General features: G+C 35.1%; 1 protein-coding gene across 1 annotated transcript in view; it reads left to right on the forward strand.

The window, feature by feature from the left end:
• Positions 1-28: 28 nt before the first annotated feature.
• LOC145662547 (regulator of microtubule dynamics protein 1-like) overlaps positions 29-24,681 on the forward strand; it is a 69,222-nt gene continuing 44,569 nt past the window's right edge. The window contains exons 1-2 of the mRNA XM_081728225.1: positions 29-421; positions 10,475-10,816. Coding sequence (XP_081584351.1) covers positions 10,482-10,816 — 335 coding nt within the window. The 5' untranslated portion in view covers positions 29-421; positions 10,475-10,481. The remainder of the gene's footprint in view (positions 422-10,474; positions 10,817-24,681) is intronic.

Genomic DNA, 24,681 nt, shown 5'->3' on the forward strand with positions numbered 1-24,681 from the left:
GCATACCGTGTTGCATAGATTAACACATAAATTTCTCATACAATGTGTGATAGTATGGCGTCTGCTTGCAAGTCATTTGTGTAGTAGCAGCTCGTAAATTTGTTGTGAGAAAACTGTGTTATAAGTAACGTCTGTTATACACTGACATATATTTTTTAGTAGTGCATGTTCATGTGTATATTTTTGAAGTTTTATCCAGGAATTTTGTTTTAAGAAAGGAACATTGATGCTTTCCTAGTTTCAGCTATTATTACTACACTGAAGGAGAAAGTTTTAAGTGAAAGTGTTCAATAATAGTGCGTGTTCTATCCTATAGATGTTCTATGTGGAGTTTACGTAGAATACAGTTGTTACTGCTGGAAGTTTGAAATGAATACACTATTCTGAGAAGGAATGTTTCAATTAACAAGTCATTTAGAATGTAAGTATATGCTTTAAAAGGAGATCTAATGTAAAAGGAAATTTAAATTAGTAGCGAATTTTCTCTAAAGATTTTTGAAAAAATAAACTGTATTAGGTGAGTATTTTGTTGCGAATACGTGGAAGTGCTCCGTGTCTGTTATTTTAAAGGGTAGATTTAGCAGTGCCGCTAAAGTATACTATATACGAAATCTGGATTTCATTCTTTGCTGATTATTTTTTTCTGAATCTACAGAAATTACTATTTCTAATATAGGACATAAGTAGGCTAATTACTAGTTACATAAGGAATACTGAAGGTATGATATATTTCTGGGATAGCATTTAGAATCTCCCCAACTCGTTTTATAGGTCCAAAACGGAGTATCTTTTTTTTTTTTTTGGTCTAAATTGTGATAAAGGTAGAAAACAACGAGACTTGCGGGGTTCTCTAACCCCCATCGCTCGCTCAACTATATTTTTTGAAGTGAGTAACACTAGATATCTTATATGTGCAAGACTGAGGGAGAAACCAAATATAAAGTTCTGTGTAGAATTGGAATAACTTGTACTAATTTCAAAATGTTTCATAAGCTCCACGTGACTAAGCGTTTAGCATACACGCCCTGGGCGTGGAAGAGCCGAGTTTGATTCCTGGCTGGAGCTCATTTGGTTTGGATTACACGTTAAGCTGTAGATATACGTCTCATATAGCCTCGCTGCTGAAAGAGACGCTAAGTTGAAAGTCAAATCAAAATATTCCGTTGTTTATCTAGCTTCGTCGTGGTTATGTAATTATGTACGCACCTGGCACAAGAGACCCGGGTTCTATTCCCGATGGTATATCATGTACTAAGGATTTCGCGGCGTTAAGGTGTAGGTCCACGTCTCATAGCCTCGATGCTGAAAGGGACGCTAAACTTAAATCCCACTACCACTATCTATGGACAAGCCGGTCTGCTCTCAGCTTAAGTGCAAGGTTCCAAATCTAAAATTTTCGGGGTATGTTTAGTACAAGGGGTCCAGAAGCACGTAAAAAACACAAAATTTACAGGAGAAATGAGTGATGCAAGTACTTAGACGTAACATAACGCAACTAAATCTAACATAAAGTAACGTAAGCTAACCTGAACCAACCTAAACTAACGTAATATTAATAGAAATAAGCGAAATTCTATCATTTTTTTGGAAAATTATGCGGGACTCTTACTCTAATATGACATAAACTAACGTAACCTGAACTAACCTAACCTAACTTAAATTAATCAACCCTACCCTAAACTAACCGAATGTGAACAGAAATGACCAAAATTGTGACATTTTTTAGACATAGGTCAAATTTTCACTTCGAAAATTGCATCTGCTCGGTAAGGAAAGCGTAAACAGATATGTGTTTCACTTCATTCTCATTTGTACACAAGGAAGAGTACTTGTAAACATGGAAATAGCTTTAAAAGCCGTGGTTCATTACTATGGAGTTGTAATGCAAAATTAGGTTGTGGTGACCATGTAGCGCAATTTTTGCGTATTTTTCACTTTTGTCTATCTTTATGCCCATATCTATCGTCACTTCGCGCCTGACCTCAGCGGACGCACTCCACGGGGGCCCACTGGCTTCGTTCTGTCATGAACCGAAATGGAGAGAAATCTTGGGTATAGTGACCTCCTTAGTACCAGGGTTGTGAAAAACCCAGGGTTTCTTAAAAAGCCCAGCCGAATGGGTTTTATTGGGCAATATTTGGTTTTATGAAATTTTGTACGTATATTTAAAGCCATATTCCTACTTGAAATACCATATGAGCATTTATGTTCTATTGTACAAATGAAACTGAAATTCCTTGTGGGACCGCAGTGATTCACCTCTGGCGCGGGTTCCTAGTTCGGTCTCAGCTTCCGCCAAATACACTTTGTAGTAGAAAAATACTTATGCAAGAATTTTCTCGGGGCTCTCCTGTGGGAAGGTTCTAGAACACAGGTCCCCCTATATAGATTAGTAGCTAGGTTGGATCCTTTTTGTACCAAAGTTAATATTTAATTCATATAGTATTGCCGAGTGAAGGCGGGTTAGAGCCCTGCTGGGCACGTTGTTTTCTGTCTATATCACAGCTAAATGGGAGGGGGACCTGTGTTCTAGAACCTTGCCCTCTTCTGTTTCCTCCCACTTTCGTCACGCCACCGTTATCATCCATCTCATCATAACATCCTCTTTAGTCCCGGTGCATAATCATGAGAAATTGAACTAAACTTAAAAATAAGGAAGAAAGAAAAATATCGCGAAATCCGTGAGGCTCATCCGCATTATGTGGGATACATGTTACACCACTGATGTTCGCTTATATTTTCCGGCGTGGACACTCGTTCGGAAGTATAAAAGCTTTTTCACGCCATCCATCCTGAGTGAGATTTTCCTGGGTTTTCCTCTTTCACACCAGGCAAATGCCGGGGTGGTACCTAACTTACACGTGTCTTAGGCCGATCTCAATACTTTGTTCGTACCCTTTCCTCGGATAGCATGATCGGCTACGAATGTCATCCTCATATGTGACGGGCTAACACCGCCATAGATGCCAAAAGCCCAGTAATCTGATTCCTAACCTAACTCACTTATATTTCGATTTCTAGAAAGAGGAAAGTACACGATTTTCTAGAGTACCAAAGTAGTGGATAATTTTATGTACGGTAATCCAGAATAGGAATAAAATTTCCTCTTACACCCAAGATTCAAATCTTTGAGCTAGCCGTCCTGACTAAAGATTCTTTTAGTTTTCCTCAAAGCAGGCCAGGCAAATACTGGAATAGTACCTTAAGTTTAGAAGTCAGAAATAAAAATGACTATTGAATGGATGTCGTTTTCTACAACAAATAAAGAAAAGTATTTTTTGTAAACTGAAAATTGGAAATGGATTTTTTTTTCTAATTTTCAGTTGCTAAATTGCTTTCTTGCAATAGATTTTATGATTGAGGGGCTTTTTTTGACATACAATAATTGCGCTGTGCTTCATGTGCTTCACTAGATAAGCAAGAAGAATTAGGGAGTTTCACGATCTGATTGCCGTTAGTGTTAAGAAGATAGAGGTACATTTTTGGTAAGTTCGGAAATTTAGTCGTATTACTTCTTATTCTTTACTAGCTGAAATTCCCATTCTTTGCGCGGTGAGAATTAGGTTCATAGAAAATACCTGAGTTTTCTAGTTAGAAATTGTTTTGCTTTGTCAACCTCAAAAACGTAAGCGTACACTGGAAAGATCATTGCCCACATACTGAACAGGCGGCTGGAAGGTAAAATAGATGAGAAGTTAGAAGAAGATCAATTTGGATTCCGGAAAGGAAAAGGCACCAGAGATGCTATTAGATTGATGAGAATTATATCAGAAAGAACTCTTGATGTAAAGAAAGAGTTGAGTTTGTGCTTCATCGACTGGCGAAAAGCGTTCGACCGAGTCAATTGGACGAAACTTCGGAAAATACTTAAAGAAATCGGAGTCAACTGGAGACGATTCATTCACAACCTGTACATAGGACAACGAGTAAAATTGCGCTCGAAAGAAAGAGAATCAAATAGTGTGGAGATTGGAAGAGGAGTCAAACAAGGATGTAATTTGTCGCCCCAATTATTCAATATTTACAGTGAATGTATAATGAAGGAAGCATTAATGGGAATTGGAGATTTCAAGATTGGAAGGCAGATCATTACCAAGATCAGGTAGGCAGATGATACGGTTATATAGCTAAAACCGAAGGAGGACTACAGGAGATGATTGACAAAGTAGTTGACACTGGAAAACTGTATGGAATGGAAATTAACATCGAAAAGTCAAAAGTCATGAGAATATCCCGTGGAAACACGCCCTTACGCATCAGCGTAGAACAAGGAGAACTTAAAGAGGTCGATAGTTTCAAGTATCTGGGAAGTATTTTGACGAGAGACGTTTACTGCACCAAAGAGATCAGGTCAAGAATTGTCACAGCTAAAGAAGCATTCAACAAGAAAAGATCATTCTTAACTAGCAGGCTCAATATTGGAATTAAGAAGAAGATGGTCAAGTGTTATATGTGGATCATTGGACTGTATGGTTCAGAGACTTGAACATTACGGAAGTTAGAGAAGAAATATTTGGAGAGCTTCGAAATGTACTGTTGGAAGAAGATGGAGAAGAGAAAATGGACAGAGAGAGCAACAAACGAAGATGTTTTAAAACGGATAGGAGAGAAGTGGACACTTCTAGCCACTATCCTTCGTAGAAAGGCCAATTAGATTGGACGCATCTTGGGAATTGTCTTCTTCACACCTCCCCAAAGTTAAATCCAAGATGGCGGCCGGGGTGGGTGACATGCGTCATAGAGGCAGTACTTGATATAATTTGTTTTGCATATGCCCACATTCATGCATATGACAATATCTAAAGAAACTAAAAGCAATTTTGTGTCTTAGCATTATGGTAATGATATGATTGAATTCGGGATATATGAAGGCCCATAAATATGCAAATTACCGGTATGGGGTGATAAATTTAGTACAATACACATTAGGCAGCGGAAAACTTTGCATTTGAATCAATTTTACACGAATCCCAAGGGGACACTTCGCGAACATACCTTATGAGAACCAACATGTAGGCTACTGCATCAACAAATGCTTGCGATATTTTAATTTCAGAACCGCAATTTAGCAAAGAACCCTTTGTTTGTTTTCTGAATACAACACAAAAACTTGTTTCCATGATAATTCTTTTATATACTTTTTAATATCAGTTCTACAAGTAGTCCAACCGTCGACTACAACACTTTCTCACAAGTTAACTAATAAGCACTTAAACAATACAATGAACGTTAAGAACAAGAGGAGAAAAAGAGATAAAATAAATTGTAGATCACCACATTGACCTGCTGTAGCCACGAAAAATTAAAACACGGGGGAAAAAAATAGTCTTCTGAATGGGGAGCACTTTTTGACAAGTTTCTTTCTCTGGTAGATTTTTTTTTTTTTTTGTTTTTACAAAAAACAAAATAAAGCCGAAGTAATTCAAGTGGTAGAGCGTTGGCTTCGAATTCGGGAGGTCGTGGGTTCGATTCTCGCTGTCGACCATCCTGACTGGGTTTTGCAGTTTCCCTCAGTCTTACCAGGCAAATGCCGGGATGGTACCTACTAAACAGGCCCTGGCCGATACCTTTCCAAATTCTTTCCATTGTTGTTAGATATCCAGTATAAAATGGCCTCTGAGCTGTATCTGGTGATTGTTAAATAAATAAAATAAAAATAAACATATGTTCAAAACAAGTCTTTAAAAGACACGTGTTTAAAACAATATGTTTTAAACGTATATAAAATTTGTTTTAAACAAAATTAGTTGTTTAAAACAAGTTTTAAACATTTTGTTTTAAACAAAGCAACCCTGATTGATACTTGATAGACTTCAGTGAAAATTATTCATTTGTCATTCAAGATGAAGCCTAGGGATTCCACTGGACTAATGGCTGTTGCATACTGCATGCTTGTGTTCTTTATTTCAAAGAAGATGGCGTTCTGCAGCACAGGACTTTTTGTGTATTTTAAGTAATAATTTACATTATGAAGTCCCAATGGTATATGCAACACCACAGCAACTTTTGACAAGTTTCATAAAAATCAACATCCCACAAATGACAGAAGTTGAATATTTTACTGACGGTTGTGCATCACAGTATAAGAACTGTAAATCCTTCTTGAATTCATGTCATCATGAAGCCGATTTTCAATTAAAAGCCCGGTGGTAATTTTTTTTACAACGAGCCATGGCAAGTCACCCTGTAATGGTATTGGTGGTACCATAAAGCGAACTGTTACTAAAGCAAGCCTTCAGAGAACTGTCCGTGGACACATCATAAATACACAAGCAATGTACATCTACTACAGAGACTTCGTTGGTGGCATTCGGTTTTATTTTGTAGCAAAAGAAAACATGCAAACTATTCGAGAACAGTTAGCAGACAGATTTTTGGTTGCAGAAACAGTCCCAGGTACGATAAGTTTCCGCTATTTCCAGCCAACTGGACAACTGAAGATTAGTGCCAGATTCGTGGGCGTGGACAAGGAATTCTGTCTGTCAACCAGATTTTCAAGGAATGGGTTAGTAACTCCAGGACCGTGGAAAACATTACTAGAAATCAGAATACATGACTATATAACGTGCAAGTACAACAACAAGTGGTACATTGGGCTAATAACCAAAGTATTCTCAGAAGAAGGAGATGCTGCTGTTATGTTCATGCACCCTCATGGTCTTTCTGCATCATTTTACTAGTCACTGAACACAGTCACTTGTTTGATGCTTTTCACGAATGTTCTCTGTCGTGAACCACGGCCATAGGACCAACATACAAACACTCAGATATTTCAAGCAATTTAGTAAGAACAATGGTGAGTAGATATGGAAAACTAGATTGATATTTTTATAAAAAGGCCTTGTGTCCATCTTAAACACAAATTAAACATAACTTTCTTACAAGGACTGTTATGTTTAGTGTGGACGTTAAAAGTATATTCCCCAGCCTCAAGAGAGAAGAAGTTCTAAGAGTAGTAGACAAGGTGATGAAGGACAGAAAAATTGAAAACTGGGATAAGGAGAAAATGAAAAAAAGCTTTAAGGTTTGTGTGGGACAATAGTTTCTGCCAGATAAGTGATAGGATAGTGAAAATGAAAGATGGATTGAGCATTGGATCATGTATAAGCCCAGTAATAGCAGATCTGGTAATGAATGAATGGGAGAAAACAGTGATCGAAAAAGGTGGTGATAAATTAATATTATTCTGTAGGTATGTGGATGATTGTTTTGGAGTATGGAAAGGAACCAGAAGGCAATTGGAGAAATTTATTGGAGAATTGAATGATGAAAGAAAAGGTATCATGTTAGAGAAGGAAATAGAAAAAGAAGGCGTAATAAATTTCTTAGATATAAAAGTAAAGAGAACAAAAGAAGGAAATTTTATAACATCGTGGTTTCAAAAAGAATGTGCATCAGAAGTTTACTGCAATAAAAGAAGTGATGTCGATGAAGGAACAAAAATTAATTTCATTAGGAATATGGAAGAGAAGATCAAAATGATAAATACGAAGGAAGATCAAAAGGAGAAAGATATAGAAAGACTATGGGAACAATTGAAAGACAATGGTTACAGTGAAAAGGACAAGAAAAAGAGCAGGAAGAGAAGGAAGAAAAGTGAGAAAGAAGAGGACAAGAAGAAAAGATGGCATGGTATTGAAAGTGCAGGGGTAATATCAGAGAAGATAAGAAGAATTCTTAAGAGAAAAGGTATTAAGACGTACAGGCAAGGAGGAATGAAGATAATAGATATCATCAAGAAAAAGAAGATGAGAACGTCAGCGGAATTATGTAAGAAAGGAGTGATATATGAAGTACCGTGTGGGATGTGTGATAAGGTGTATATAGGAGAAACCAAGAAGAGAATGCAAGAACGTTTAAAACAGCATAAAGATGATGTAAGATTGAAGAGAGACACGAATGCCATTTACAAGCACGTAGAAGAAACAGGTCACGAAGTAAACTGGGAAGGAGCGAAAATATTGGAATATGAAAGGAGACAACTGGTTAGGAAGTGGAAAGAAGCGAAGAGGATAAAAGAAGTGTACGTTAAAGCTATGAACTTGAATAGTGGTTTGAATATTAATGAAGAATGGGAGGATATTTTGAAAAGGGAAGAAAGAAGAAAGAAGAAAAGTAGAATATAAGGACAATATAGGGTTAAAAATTTTATTTATATGTTTTTCAATATTCACGTTGTTAAGTAGTAATCAATATTCAGGTAGAAAATTTAGTATTCAATATTAGGTAGAAATTTCAATGTTTAGATAGTTAATTAGTATTTAATTTAGTTAATATATGTTAAAAGAAATATAAAGATTAATTAACAATGTATTATTTCAGTTAAGAGTTTAAAATTGTCACAACAATGGGCATATATTTTGAATTTTAATGAAAAATTGAAAAAAAAAAATGATTCTTGATTGGTAGAGATAACAAATTATGTTATGTTATCTATGATTTCAGTTGGAATAGTAGTCTGAAGAAGGAAGTGATATACTTCCGAAACTGTAACATTTCTCGTTAATTTATAATAAAGAATTAGACAGCCTTGTAAGAAAGTTATGTTTAATTTGTGGAAAACTAGATTTTCAACTGTACATACTGTAACAGTTTTTTTTTTTTTTTTTATTTCTTTAGTTTCTTTATTTTTTTACGGTTCGTATGCATTGCTCATCACCATTTTTTACTATTGAATGGGTATGTTGCTATGGTTCTTCAAACAAAATTTTACGCAAATGGCGATGGAGGCTGATGTGTTCTTGCAATTACAATCTTGGGCGTTTTTGATCTGCAGTTCTTTTAATTTACTGATTATTTTCTTTTTTCCTTCTACCGTTGCGAGAATAACTTTTATGTATCGGTAAAGTACATTTATAGAGGAAACACAAAAAAGTTAGTGTTTCTACGTCCACTTTGAAGAAAGTTACACCCTCTTTTCAATGTGCCCTTCGCTCTCGCGACTACTATTTCTCACATTACAAGCTTCAGTTTCAAAGGTCCATAAGTCCAGAACCAACAGACCGATTTTAAAATGGTTTGCAGTTTTGGATTCAGCATCAAAAACTGCATAAGTACATGAATTTTTATTCTATTGTCAGACAGATGGATGTCAGCCCCTGGTTGAAGAGACGTGGAATGACCTAAAAATGTAATCAGATTTGCGAAGATCAGGTAAACAAAACGTTTGATGACTGTACTCTTACATAAGTAGCAAATAAGATGAAAGACAATCTCGTAGCTAAGTGGTTAGCGTACGCGCCTTTGGCGTGGGAAACCTGGGTTCGATTCTCGGCAGGAGCTCATGTGGTTCGGATTCGACTTTAATCAGTAGGTCCATGTCTCATATAACCTTGCTGCTTAAAGGAACGCTAAAACTCAACATCAACTGAACGAACTACAACCGACGTCAACATGAACATAGCTTGTGCTCACGCAGGATCATGGTCAAAACAAGTGAACAGTCTATTGCACTTCTATATTTGAAATGTGGTTTTTAACCGCTAAACATTCTTCACAACCACTGTTTCACACAAATAAGCTGTTAAATCTACTTTCCTGTCGAATCGAACTATATTCGAATTTTCTTAAAATTGAGGAGTTCACTAAAACGAACTTTCTGATATTAGGAATCGTGCTGCCAAACTAAGACTTGACATCTCAAGAACGAATGATAGGGGAAAAAATAACACCAATCTACACAACAATATAAATATCAAAAGGATCGCGTACTAATAAAGAGATGACATGAACCAGGAGTTAGCAGAAAGAACTTAATTGATTGATAACATCACGGAAAAAGAAAGGCATTACGCAAAGAAGTCAAATCAAAAACTATGGATAGTTATTTCAAAAATAATATTTTTAAATATTGAGGAAAATTATGAAATGCGAAATATCAACTTGTAGATTCAATTTCCTATTCAGAAAATCACGATGGTTACTAAAACTGTAGAAAATAAGAAAATTGTCATCTAAATATTAAGCAGAAATTTAACAGAAATATAAAACAAGATACACACTAAAATTCTAACCGTAACTTAGCTTATTTCTACGAGTGTTTTCACACATATTAATAAAAATTCGAGTAACATAAAAATGTATATGTCGAACTTCGCAGTTCGTTACAAAAACTCACATAGAATCTACATACTTCCACATCATATCTTAGTAGTTTTGTTGTGGGCTTACGTTTTACTCCATATACAGTATAAAGAAGTACAAGGTGCACTAAGTAAGACACAGGAGTATAGCAGTTAATTTTATAATTTCCCTATACGCCATAAGGAAAAAGTATATCTTACTTTCCCTTCTTTCATGGCAACAACTTTAATTTACTGTATAATCGTTTTCAAGAGAACTGCCAATTTCTCGCATGACGAATGCTGTTTTATTATTAAAAAATAATGAATTGTCTTTATGTATCTGCTCCTCTCCATAGTTTATATTACTCTGAATATTATATGTATGTATATTGTTTGTATTTACATTCTAGAAGCAAGATGAATGGAGATCTTTTGCGCTATCGAGGCCTTCTTGCGGCAGCAGTAGGAGCTGGAGTGGTTCTTGGTGCGGCTGGCATTTTTCTGTACCATCAGTTGTTTGCGGAAAAAAGAAGAATGCTCCTGCAGAGGGATTTAGAGAAGCTCGGAATGACTGTTTCTGAGCTGAAGGAACAGCTAGATGAGATTCGTAGGAAGAGAAGGTTTCGAGCCTCATCACGAAGGAATCCTGCCAGTGACTCAGAATTCGATACTGATGTGGATATGAGTGTGTACTGGAGTCAGGAAGAAGAAGATGATGAATTCTTCGATTTTTCTTCCGAAAATGAGGAATTGTAAGTACGTCCTATTTGACTTTGGATAAGTGAAGTAAGATTAAATCGTAGAAATATGCTGTTTCTAATTAGAATTTTTTAAAAAAGTTTGAAACATTCAAAATTGTCCAGGACAAAATGAGAGGTACGTAGAAGGGGACTAGTTTACGGGTGCGATTTTGAGTTTAGTCATATGAGGTAGTTTTAATATTACTACTATACATGAATTACTATTCTGAAGAATGCTGATTTCGAACGAAAACTTAAACATTTTTCTATGTATTTTTATTTTATTTTATTTTTCAGAAACACTAATTTTGGTAAGGTAATTGTTTGAATGCTTTTTTTTTGTGTGTTAAAGTATAAAATAAATTGCATCATTAAAGTATGCAAAGAACACATCTTTAAATATATAAACTGCTTATCTCTTTTACAACAAAAGGATAAACGTGGAAATATGCGTTTTTCTTTCTCTCTTTCCTGTTAGAGAAATGTTTTTTTTTTATATATATAATACAGGGTGTTCATTTATTATGTAGCCAAAATCCACTGGTGAAATTCTCACACCTAAACAACAAAAATGGTCCATATGGACATAAGGTGAAAAACGCGTTGTTTCAAAGTTACGCGATGCCGAAATCGAGAAAATTGTGACTTTGAGGCTGCCTAGCTCGAAAACTATGAGAGATATTAAAGTCAGTTAAAGAAATATTAGAGGAACTAGTACACTTTCCACCTAAATAACCATGTTTCAGAGTTGGGACGTATCAGCGCAACGGATTTTATAGAGGTAGCTGCGGTATAGGTTCCGTTCTTCCATCTCTCCCTCTAAAATCATGTACGCCGGTATAACCCAACTCTGAAATATGGTTATTTAGATAGACAGTGTACTAGTTCCTCTAATAGTTCCTTAACCGCCTTTGATATCTCTCATAGTTTTCGAGCTAGGCAGCCTCAGTCACAGTTTTCTCGATTTCGGCATCTCGTAACTTTGAAACAACGTGATTTTCGTCCTATGTTCATATGTACTTCTTTTCATTGTTTAGGTGTGAGGATTTTGGGTACATAATAAATGAACACCCTGTATATATGTACTGTTCGTATTTTAACTTATGCATCTGATAACCTTCAGTTCAGCATATCATGTCATTGCACTAAATAACCCGATCACAATTTGCTTATACTTTTCATATTATTCCTTTCTTATTTGTTTAATATCTCTTCAAATCATCTCCCGGTGATTGATCTCAACATTTCCATATATCGGTAAAACAAAACCAATATATTTATTTCTTCCATATTCCGCAACACATGCATCTTAATTACTTTTATTACACAGAGTAACATACATAACAATTCTTTTCGTCTAGTTTTGGCACCTATATGTTCCTTCAATGCCTTCCATGCCTATCTAATAAATCATTTCGCTATATATAGAACACAAAACATCGATTGTTTGATATGTGTATGTCATGAGTCATCACCAACTGCGTCCTCATCAGATTTAGACGAATACGGGCCTTTACCGTAGCTACTGGCAGCTTGGTCTGCACACTGTGATCTTGTATAGCGCTATCGCTGATATTCAGTTTTCGTAATTGCCCCATTCCATTGCTTAGGCAACAAACACTATATTTTGTCCTTCTTGGCTAGACTCAAGGATGGGGCACTGTAGGGTACGTCATAACTTTGTGGCAGTATTTGACAAACAGACTATGTATTGTAAAGTTTTCTAAATAAGCCTTATTACACAAAGTATATTTGTGCTTTTGTATGCTTTGATTAGTATTTGCATTGTTTATGCATGTGTTGCCACTTCGAAGCTAATAGCTTGATAAAATTCCGATTCCTCTTTCCGTACGTTGTCGTAGAGTTACCTCAATTTGACTAAGAGGAAATTTAAGAAAGATCTTGGAAAATCACTCATATATTTAAGAGTTATTACAAACATAAGGATATAGGCTTGATGATATATGGGGTTATCTATCAATACACGGGAAATTACGGAAGAATGAAAAAGATGTATATGCTAATTCTAATTAATAAAATATCAGATCGAGAATAAATAAATGAGGTTTCACGAATTACAGAAAAACATTTTATTGAAAAATACACTATTTACACAATGCTAAAGCTAAATTGAACTATTCTTAAAGTATATCACACACATTTGTGTAAAGAAATTCAAATTAAATTTGGATTAGTGCAACCTAAACAAAAGTTGGCAATGTATCATAATGAAATACACACAAAGGTTTAATGCAATACCTTAAAAAGGAATCATACTCATTTTAGTCTAGGCATCGGGGCTTAAAAATTGAGTTCTAAGGGCAAATAATGTAAAAATATGGAATCCGATATTTTTTGAGTATATACCCATCACTGATCACAAAAATGCCGGATGCCAGAAAAAACATCTCAGGGAGGGGAGGGGGAGAAAGGCGAAATCTTAGCCGTTTCTATTATTCACTATATCTCCGTAACCATTGGAGCTAGAGCATCCAAACTTTTTTTAATTTTGTTTGTCTAATTGTCTTCTACAATGTAATTCTAGTGCATTTTTGAGCTAAATATAATGGTTTTCTTCTTATTTTCATTTTTACTCAGTATTGGTTGCACATGACGTCAGATTTTTAGCCACAGATTCTTTACAAGATCGAATTCCGAAAAATGTTTCCTCTAAAAGTTTTTTTTTATTTTTTTTTTTTATTTTATGCTCTTTCAAAAAATGTATACTTATATTAGTGTAGGACTAATAGTGCCTGAGTTATAAACGACTTTATTCTGTCGTATGCGAAGCTGGTCACGGTGCGGCCCAAGAGTTACCTTCCCACAAACGATAGATTTAGCAGCTAATGATGATTAATATATGTATATTCTTGTCTGCCTACAAGTATATAATCCTGATGATTAAGTCTGTCTATAATCTAATTAAAAATATCAATTTTGAATATTAATTGAGGGGCTTGTCGGAAAATAACCCTTGTCAAAACACAAAATTTCTCCGAAGAATGAAAAGAGAACTTTCTCTAGTACACAGTATGAGAAACTCTGCAAATCTGTTTCTTTATATGTGTCTCTGATATCTTCTAAAACATTCACAAACATGCAGCTTTAGAAAAATCTTTGTTTCTACATGGGTTGTTTTTGCTACAACTCCTCCGATTTACGTACTACAATCGTACTGAGTGAAATAGAGCAGGAACCAGATTTCAATATTGCCTTCAAGAGAGAATTATGAAAAATTTGCCATCCACGTTTTTTAATATTACCACCTTTCTCTCTTAATATTTACTGTAACGGTAATAAAAAAGAAAAAAAATAAGATATGCCTAACAAATTTTATAAATGATCAGTTTTTAAAGTATTAAATTTTATTTACAGAAGAAGCACTTGCCTATTATTAAGATTGTATACAGTTGATATAACACACTAAATCAATAATAAGAAACGTAATAGAAGGAAACCATATACTTAAAAAATCTCTACACAAGAGAACAAATTATTTGATTTCTAGAATTAGTTCTCAATAATGTTATACCACTCTTATATAAAGGTAACCAAGAAAGTTCTATCGCTTTTTCACCTACTTTCGAACATCGATATGTCACCCAAGACGTACTTGAAAGATCAAAAAATAGTCCCCATAAACGTCAACGTTCTGGAACGCCATGAATTGCATCGCGGCAGAACTTGGTGGGCTGTGAAGCGAAAAAGGTATCAAGTGCATTTTGCACCTCTACTAGGTATTTGAAGTGGCGTCCTCTAAGATGATTATCCAAGGAATGGAACAGGTGATAATCGGACGGTGCAGTGTCCAGGGAATACGGCGGATGCAATGGTGTTTCCCATCCAAGGCGTAGAATGGTGCCCCGGGTCATCCTAGCCACGTGGAGCTTAGCGTTGTCCTGTAACAAGAGGATTCCTTTGCGATTGAGAGTGCTGACTCCAGAGTTTTGAGTCTTTCTTGAACACGGCTCAACTACTGACAGTACACAGCTGCGTTGATCCTCTGACTAGCTGGTAGCAGTTCCCGATGTACGATGCCAAGAGAAGTCCACGAAACATACAGGAGGATCTGGTGCAGTGTTGGTTTCGGCTGTTTTGGAACCGGTTCATGGGATGCTAACCAATGATGACGGCATCCGTGGAGCTTCGTACGGGACACACTTCTCATCACATGTCAACAAGCTGTACAGAAATGGCTCCTTCCTTAGATGAGACAGCAAAGTTACACAGGTGTCTGCTCGCGTTGCCTTCTTGCCCGGAGTCAAATCATGTGGAACCCATCGACCCAACTTGTAGTCCTGCCCAAGTTGATGGAGGTGCTGCCGAATGATTTCTCCACTCACACTGAATTGTAGTCCCAGTTCCTCACTATAGTGGCCTCAGTTCCTCATGTCTGGCCACTGTTCGCCCCAATTGATCTTCCGCCAAGTAGTGCGTCTTCGAATGTTTCGTCACCGTCCTTAAGCTTGATAAACCACCACTGCACTGTCTGTGTAGTCACAACACCCTCATCAAAGGCCTGGCATATCTTCCGCCCCACTGCAACGGCGTTTGATCCTAGTTTGAACTCGCACAGCATAAACGCCCTTATGACGCTCTGTGGAAATCCCATGTTCACTCTGTTCCTATGCAAGTTCACGGTGTAACTGAACTGCCACAACCTGATAGTATGTTGGAAATACTCACACCAACAACTGACCTTCGCCTTATCTCCATTCGCATTTAACTCACTGTGAGAGACAATTGAACACAGACTTCCATGAAAAACGACAGAGCTTTCTTGGTTACCTTTATATCTCGAAACAGGTAAAGAAATTTGTGAAGTCTTTAATGCGTCATTCAGTCTTCTTCATCACTCTGTTCATTAACTGATATTGAATGTTTTTACTCGCTCAAATAACTACACATTGGAGTGCACAAGAAACCGCGATTCTTACATTTGCATTTCAAACTTACACACTTAAGTTTCTGACAGCTACACATGTTAATGTCTAAACAAGCCTTGGGAATATCTTCTAGTGTTTTCAAAACTGGTTTGAGAATTTGGTCCTCCAAGTACCATCCGGAGTCTTTTGGTCTTGGTAGATCAATCACATACTTATCAGCATTTCCCAAATTGCTGTTTGATAGTGGGATCTCTTTATATGTTGTTTCAGAGCATCATTAATTGAAGGTAATTTCTCTAGGTTGCATTTTCCTAAAAGTAGAAGTCTAGCTTGATAACAGATCAACGTATTAACCTTGAGGAGCTTTGTGAAAAACAGTTCTGCAGATTCAATAGCGCTTGCTGATAAAGGAATCTGTCCTAAGGAAAATAAAAGGTCACAGTTTTCTGACATGAGTAAGTAGACAGTTCTTGATCTTTGATGTTCCAACTGGATATGACGTTATATCGCATCCAAGTGGAGCGTGATAAGCCATTATCTCGCTTCTCATTCTCAAATAACGGGTGGCAGAGGTGCTGAACTGGAATAAATCTTCTTGTCTTTGAAATCCTTCCATCATGTACGATTCTGTACAAGAAATTCTGTCATAATGGTGTATCAACAGCAGGAATACATTGGTGTTTCTGCTCATCACAATTCTTTTTGAATTGTGATTCACAGCATGAAGTATCATTCGAGAATCTGATTCTTCATGCCTCTCTTCAATATTTTTAAAATTCATCAAGAAGTTTGATTTAACAATCTTCTGATCTTTAAAACTACCGGAAATAACAACAAAAAGTTCTGAAGGTGATAATTCCAGTAATGCATTATTTTCTTATGGTCTACTTACTAGAGAACTGTGACCTTTTATTTTCCCTAGGACAGATTCCTTTATCAGCATATCCTATTGAATCTGCGGAACTGTTTTTCACAAAGCTTCTCAAGGTTAATGTGAAGATCTGTGATGGAGCTAAACTCCTACTTTTAGGAAAATGCAGTCTCGAGAGATTACCTCTAACTTGTGATGCTGTGAAACAACATATAAGGAGATCCCATTACCAAACAATTTGAGAAACGCTGATAAGTGTGAGATCTATCTACCAGGGCCAAAAGACTCCGGATGGTACTTGGAGAACCAAATTCTGAGTCCAGTCTTGATAACACTCGAAGATATTCCCAAGGTTTGTTTAGAGATTACCATCTGTAGCTGTCAGAAACTTGAGTGTCTAAATTTGAAATGAAAATGTAAGAATCGCGGTTTCTTGTGCACTCCAATGTGTAGTTGTACGAGCGAGTATAAAAATTCAATATCACTATATCAGTTAATGAACAGAGTGATGAAGACTGAATGATGCATTAAAGACATCACAAATTTCTTTATCTTTTTGGGATATAAGAGTCGCATAACATTGAGAACTAATTTTGGAAATAATGTAATTTGTTATTTTGTGTAGAGATTTCTTAAGTATATGGTTTCCTTATATTACGTTTCTTATTATAGATTTATTGTATTATAGCAACTGTACATAATCTTAATAATAGGCAAATGCTTCTTCTGTAAATAAGATTTAACAGTTTAAAAGCTGGTCATTTATAAAATGTGTTAGGCATAACTTATATTTTGCCTTTTTCTTATCGTTACAGTAAGTATTAAAAGTGAAAGGTATCAGAGACACGTATAAAAAAACAGATTTGCAGGGTTTCTCATACTGTGTACTAGAGAAAGCTCTCTTTTCATTCTTCGGAGAAATTTTGTGTTTTGACAACAGTTATTTTCCGATAAGCCCCTTGATATTAAAAATTGATATTTTTATTAGATTATAGAAGACTCATAAGAAACTTATACATGAACCAACAAGTAAGTGTTAGGATAGGGGAAGAACTGACGGAAGAGAGTGCAATTGGAAGGGGAGTTCGTCAAGGATGCTGCCTCTCGCCAACACTATTTAATGTCTATCTAGAAGAGATAGTGAAGAAGAGCCTACATGATGATGATGGCATTTCGGTAGGAGGTAGAATGATTAGATGCATAAGGTTTGCAGACGATATGGTGCTTGTTGCAGAATCTGAAAAGAAAATCAATAAAATGTTAGAAAAAATTAGAAAGGGCTTTGAAGAATATGGGATGAAAATAAATGTTAGAAAGACAAAAGCCATGGTGATTGGAACGAAGGGGTCTGTGTCAAATATAAAAGTAGGAGGGGAGAAAATAGAACAAGTGAATAGTTTTCAATACCTGGGTAGTATTCTTAGTAATGACATGAAATGCGAACGTGAAATAAAAGCAAGGATAGGAATGGCGAAAGAAGCCTTTAGGAGGAAGAAAAATCTGTTTTGTGGGACCTTGAATAAAGAGTTGAGAAAAAGACTCATAAAATGCTTCGCGTGGAGTGTTGTACTGTATGGGGCGGAAACGTGGACATTACGTAAAGGTGACGAAAATCGACTAGAAGCCTTCGAAATGTGGGTGTGGAGAAGAATGGAAAGAATTAGTTGGGTCGAGCGGAAAACGAATGAGAGAGTGTTAGAAATGGTGGGTGAGAAAAGAACACTTTTAGACATTATTAGGAAGAGGAAGAGAAACTGGTTGGGACATTGCCTAAGAGGAGATTATATCATGAGGGACGTCCTAGAGGGTATGGTGGCGGGAAAGAGAGGGAGGGGGCGAAGGAGACTACAATTAATGGATGATATTAAAACAGAAAGATCATACGCGAAGACGAAAAGGTTAGCGGAGGACTTTGGAGCGTGGAAGCTTCTCAGCTGCGGCAAGTGACCTGCCAATAAAGGCAGAATACCTATGATGATGATGATAGACAGATTTAATCAGACTCAGAATTATATACTTGTAGGCAGACAAGAATATACATATATTAATCATCATCATCTGCTAATATCTACCGTTTGTGGGAAGGTAACTCTTGGGCCGCGCCATGATCAGCTTCGTACACGACAGAATAAAGTCGTTTATAACTCAGGCACTATTAGTCCTACACTAATATAAGTGTACATTTTTTGAAAGAGCATAAAATGAAGAAGAAAAACTTGTAGAGGAAACATTTTTCCGAATTCGATCTTGTAAAGGATCTGTGGCTAAAAGTCTGACGTCACGCGCAACCAATACTGAGTAAAAATGAAAATAACAAGAAAACCATTATATTTAACTCAAAAATGCATTAGAATTACATTGTAGAAGACAACTAGACAAAAAAAAAAAAAAAAAAAAGCTCCAATGGTTATGGAGATATAGTAAATAATAGAAACGGCTAAAATTTCGCCTTTCTCCCCTCCCCTCCCCGAGGTGGTTTTTCTTGCATCCGGCATTTTTGTGATCAGTGATGGGTATATATTTAAAATAATATCGGATGCCAAATTGTTACATGATTTGCCCTTAAACTAGAAAAAGAGAGCACTTTTGTCAATTTGATGCCTAGAATATTTTTCTGTTATATTATTATTATTATTATTATTATTATTTTAATTAAAAAGTAGTATTTACGTGTGCTGTAATTTCACTATTCATGTCGAATAGTGGCTGCCAGAGCTGGTAGCGTTGTCCTGGATGTGAGATTATTGATTGGTTGGTTGCATTATAGTTCAGCGTACCTTTCAGCACTGAGGTGTATGAGACACGAGTAAGAGTTTAACGTGGAATTTGAATCACATGAGCTCGCATCTTCATTTTATTACATATTTCACACACGTTATACAAAAACTTACAGTACTACATTTATTATTCAGTGTTTCAAACTAAGGATGCTACAGTATCTCAAACATCTGGAAACATTCAAATTTTGTAGGGCTCGACAACCGTAATAATGCAAATGAAGCGAACGTATCAATGCGCATCGGAAGTACCGTACTGTCGAATGCTATGTCTACCGAAACACTAATTAGCAAAAGAAGTACTTTATGTAATAAAGTAATAAAGGGAGCGACATGTTTGGCACCATCCCTCAGGATTCATTCAGTATTGGGGAATTGTCGAGTGACTCTGGCTTTGGAGTTCATTTCTACGAACTGGATGTTATTGCCTTAAAATTCGTGAAAGTAAGGATTTTCAGCAAAAACTGCGAGATTTTGATTGGAAAAAAGAAAAGATTGGATACATTTTTTGTTGAAAGTTTAGGCTGTTTCTGAAATTTGCTATGAAGATTTTGTGTATGTTTCATGGGAATGCAGCCATTGAAAGAGTATTCTCTGTAAATAAAGAGTGTCTTGTTCAAAATCTTCGTGAAGAATCTCTTATAGCCCAGCAATATGTTCATTTAGCGGTCTCTGAATGTGGTGGAGTTGGTAAAGTAGTTGCGTTCAAAAGTATGATGATGGCTGTTATCCTCGCGACGAAAGGAAACTTGACAACGAGAAGAAAGAAACTTAAAAAAGAGGAGTTAAACAAAATTATACAGAGTTTACGGGTTACGAAATGTGATAATAAATTACGAATTAGGAATTCCAAATTCTGGTAGACACCTTGTATGAGTTAATATGGCGTATTTCTAAAAACTAGGAACAAAATTATAAGAAATTGAAAATTTTACTTTCTTCAAAATATTTTATTTCGAAAAAGTGCTTAGGTGACTGTCACATCCAATCGCATAGATTGTATCTAATAAACGTAAAGATCATAATAGCGTTAGCAGCAATGTGATATCCCAACCCGTTTGTGAGATATGATGAACATGGTTAAAGTTTGCAATACTACTTAAAATTATGAAATTCCGAGACCTTGTGTTGTAATTAAACTACCACAAACTGTTGTAATATAATGGAAGCAGGCGAAAACAGCATTTTTTAAAACAATTTCCTATAACTACGTAATTTTAAGCGATATAGAATTCTCTACCCATGTTTATTTATGTACTTATATGTGTTCATATTTGGGTGATTTGCAAGAAACAAGAAAAGGAAGATTTTTAAAATGTAATTAGTTAAAGAACTGAAAGATTTTTTTATTCATTTTTTCATTTCGATCTCTCATGAGGTGCCTTTTTCGGTGCGGTCGGTAAGAGTCATGTTATATTATCTTTCGATTATGTCAACATTTTTATATTCTTGATAGTGTTCTTGTGTTTGGCAGATAGATCTTGTAATTTTGATCGTACTTAATTCTTTTGGCTTTTTTTTTTAAATCATGTTAGAAGTGTATTTTAAATTTCCTTATTATTATTATTATTATTATTATTATTATTATTATTATTATTATTATTATTATTATTATTATTATTATTATTATTATTATTATTGTTGTTGTTTTATCCGTCAGTGTTTCCAGAAGAGTATTTGCTAACATTTTTATCGAATAAAATTACGGTTATAGTGTTAGAATATTACTATTCTGCATGAATTATAACAGGTGTTTAATATATTGCAAATTTCTTGATGCTGAAATAACTTTGATGGGTGGTGGCATGGTATTTTATAATCATTTGGATTAATTCCAATCGTCTGCTGTTACATAGTTCACATTGCAATATAAGATAAACCGATGTTCCAATTTCTTTATTACGCCAATAACAAATAGAATCTCTTTTCATGATTAGGTTTAGTATGATGGAAGTTAATACGGTATTACATAATCCTACACGTAAAAATCTAGTCCTTAGCAACCGTTTCTTTGTTAAGGAGAAAAATGAATTATTAATAAAAACTGTGCATGGAAACAACAAAGTAATTGCCCCTGAGCCGTAAAGACAAAGTTAAATTTTGGTTAGAAAGAAATCCGGAAAATTTATAACACGTGCTCAGTGTAAAGTGAATTAATCATAGTTCAAGAACAATTGAAAAATATATAATTAATTCTTATTATCAAAGCTTTCTTTGTTTAGGGAAGAACTTCAGGTTTTAAGAAAGAGAGAAAGAGAAAAGATTAGCTTCTTATGGAGCTTAATGACTTGCTTAGATAACAGAATTCTCTGGTATTTGTATGCTTTTGAAAATGACTGTGCGTCTGTATCTTTCATTATTATTAAAGGATTGGCTCGATGTGGCAGTATTACTTTCACTATGCCACGATTTAAATAATAATAAACGTATATTTACAAAGCGGTAGAATTATTTTCAAAGCTGCCAAAATGTAAAATGTAAATCTAAACAAAACAATGTTGAGTACTGATATTGATCATGATTATTAACCAGTAAATTTAATTTTTGTGTTTTGCTACTCCTCGAAGCTTTCGATCAGCTCCACTGAAAGCAACAAGGGGATAATGGAATAAAACAATGGAACAAAGTTAAGGAAGTAAAGGAGATTATCCATTGGTGCGGACGGTGCATAGATCGTGTCAGCTGTCTTGCTGTTTTGAAAACTACAGAAACTGCGGGTGTAAGAGGATGCGTAATGTCATTCAGTATTGCCAGACGGTCATCTTATCATTAGATAAAAACATGGCCAATAATATTGTTTCTTCTCTGGTTTTTATGTACGCCTTCATATATGAAATTTAACCAGTGTTTCTTATAAAATTTAAATCCATTGTAATTTTAACAATTCCAATTATTTTAAATCAAGAAGAGTTAAAGGTCTTATGTATACCATTACTTTCATCAAATAAAATATTTCTATGTCTGAAATGTAGTTTTTCAATTTTCCTGTTTTTATTATCCTGATGCAAAGTTTTTATTACATATCTCCTGTATATACTGTATATAATCGAGTCATGCTTATATTGATAGCTCTGCTGAAATTATCTTGTTATACACTTGTTTTTGATAAGATGCGGCAGATTAAAGTGCAATTTTCTATTCTTCTAAGCGACTGAAATGTTTCTTGAAAACCGCATTAGAGTTTTATTTTATTTATTTTTTTTTTTTTATAAGAGATACTCGAAAAGAAATTTGCTTCATTTGATATTATCTTGATTGACTTTAAAACATCAGTGCCACGATGGCTTAGTGGTAGAGCGTTCACGTCTGGTGCATGGGGTCCTTAGTTCGATCCTAGCTCGCGGCAAGTGAACTTAGTGGTAGGCAAAAAGCGTGTTCGTGGGTTTTCTCGGGGTTCTCCCGTTTCCTCCCACTTTCTTCACTCCACCTTTTCCTTCATTTCTCATCATCACTCTCTCCTTTAGCCTAGACGGCATAACCATGGGACGTAAAACTTAAAAATTTTCATTTCATTTTTAAAACATCAGTAATAATTTGAGAAATATAGTATTCGCATTTATTTGAAATTTTCACTTATTTTTAAATGTTCATTATTAGGGTCGTTTTCATTAACGTACTAGTACTAGTTTAGTAAATTGGAACGGAGTAAAAATAAAGATTGCTTAACCAAACTTTTATTGGAGATCCGCTTTTAAAGACGTTAATTTTAAACTACGCAAGAACATATTTTTCCATATAATAACCTCTATTTGTAAATTACATGAGTATACGGGATTTAGTGTAGTTTTATAGTATGGTATAAATGTTACACCAGAAAAAAAATATGATGATAGAAATTGTATTCTTATTTTGGACTAATGATCGGTCAATTCCCGGTAATGAAGTACCACGGAGAGAATCCTTTTTGAGCTGCTGTTTGAGTAAGTCTCGAACCAGCCAAACAATTGGCAAGCGTATCTAAATGACCTGCACCAGTGGATGAGTTATTTTCATTTAATTTTTTTTTTCTGTTTTTATTCCAGTGCTTTACTTCGTTCTGTTGTTGTAAATAAATGAAACTGGAACTGGTCGATAGGTTGGAGAGAGTAAAATCCATACAAATTTAAATTATTGCTTTGTATTAATGTTACGCATATTGCTTTGTATTACATATATTGTTTGGCCATACGTTCTTGAACGCAAATTGTAAGGGTGTTCAAAAGCCAGTAAAATGAATGTTGAACATATTGGATTTATCGTGAAGTTAAGGTTGTGATAACAAATAAATTATTTTTGTGAACATATATTTCATATACATAGGCTTTATGTGTAGACTAATTATAAAAACGATTCTGCACCTCTGTAGAGAATTTTTCCGAAATTGATTTTTTTTTAAACTTCTAGACTCAGTTTTCTGTTTTGTAACTTGTGTTCAATCTGGTGAGAGTTCATGTTCAGATCCCATGTAAATTATAGATACATGTCTTGCACAGTCTCGGTTATGAAAAGCGTCATTAAATTCCAAAAGAACCAATCAGCTACATTGTATACTGACGCTACATAAATTTCTGTTTCATAACCTTAACGAATTTTCTATTTCGAAGTTCAGTAAATATTTCGAAAGCAATTATATCAAAAGCAGTATGCAAAACTAATGAACAAGCGATTATATTTCCAGTTCTATCATAAAATATATTTCTTCAGTTTTTAGTAAATTGTTTTTCTTGATTTAAAATGTAGAAACTATGGTATAGATTTACATTAATCTACAAAGCCTTGCACTTTGAAAATTATTTGAATTACTATAAATAATGAAATGATATCGTACACCTAAGAAAGCCGTGCCCGAATGCTTAAATTACAGTTTTGTTTTTCTTTAACATAGATAAAATTAGGTACATTTTGCTAGATGAATAACCACTAATCGTTTCTATGTGCTTTGTGAGTACTATTTAGACATTTTCAGCTTCTATCTTCATGTACACTCGGTCGATCTTGATAATTTTCGCCTATAGAAATTTTTAGAACTTATCCAGTATCCGCCTATCTTCCTAGAACTGTGTGCCTATATCGTATTGTAAAATATCCAATGCCAATCATATTTCTTCTGTTAAATCCCAATCTTTATAAATCGCATTTGCAGGCTTTTGAAAGTGACTGTACCAATCGTTTACTAATAATCGTTTCCAGTTAGTGCAGTTTCGTTGATTGATTAGTTTGTATATTAATTTATTACTTTTTGCGATTTAATTGGGAAAACCTTTAGCTCTCTTCAGGTTCGTTTGTTAGATATACAGGGTGTTTCAAAAGTCCCTTACCACCCCTTTTAAAATCCATACGGATGTATTTATATTAAACTTGATG

This window comes from Thermobia domestica, chromosome 10 (genome assembly GCF_964235325.1).
Source record: "Thermobia domestica chromosome 10, izTheDome1.hap1.1, whole genome shotgun sequence".
Lineage (NCBI taxonomy): Eukaryota > Metazoa > Arthropoda > Insecta > Zygentoma > Lepismatidae > Thermobia > Thermobia domestica.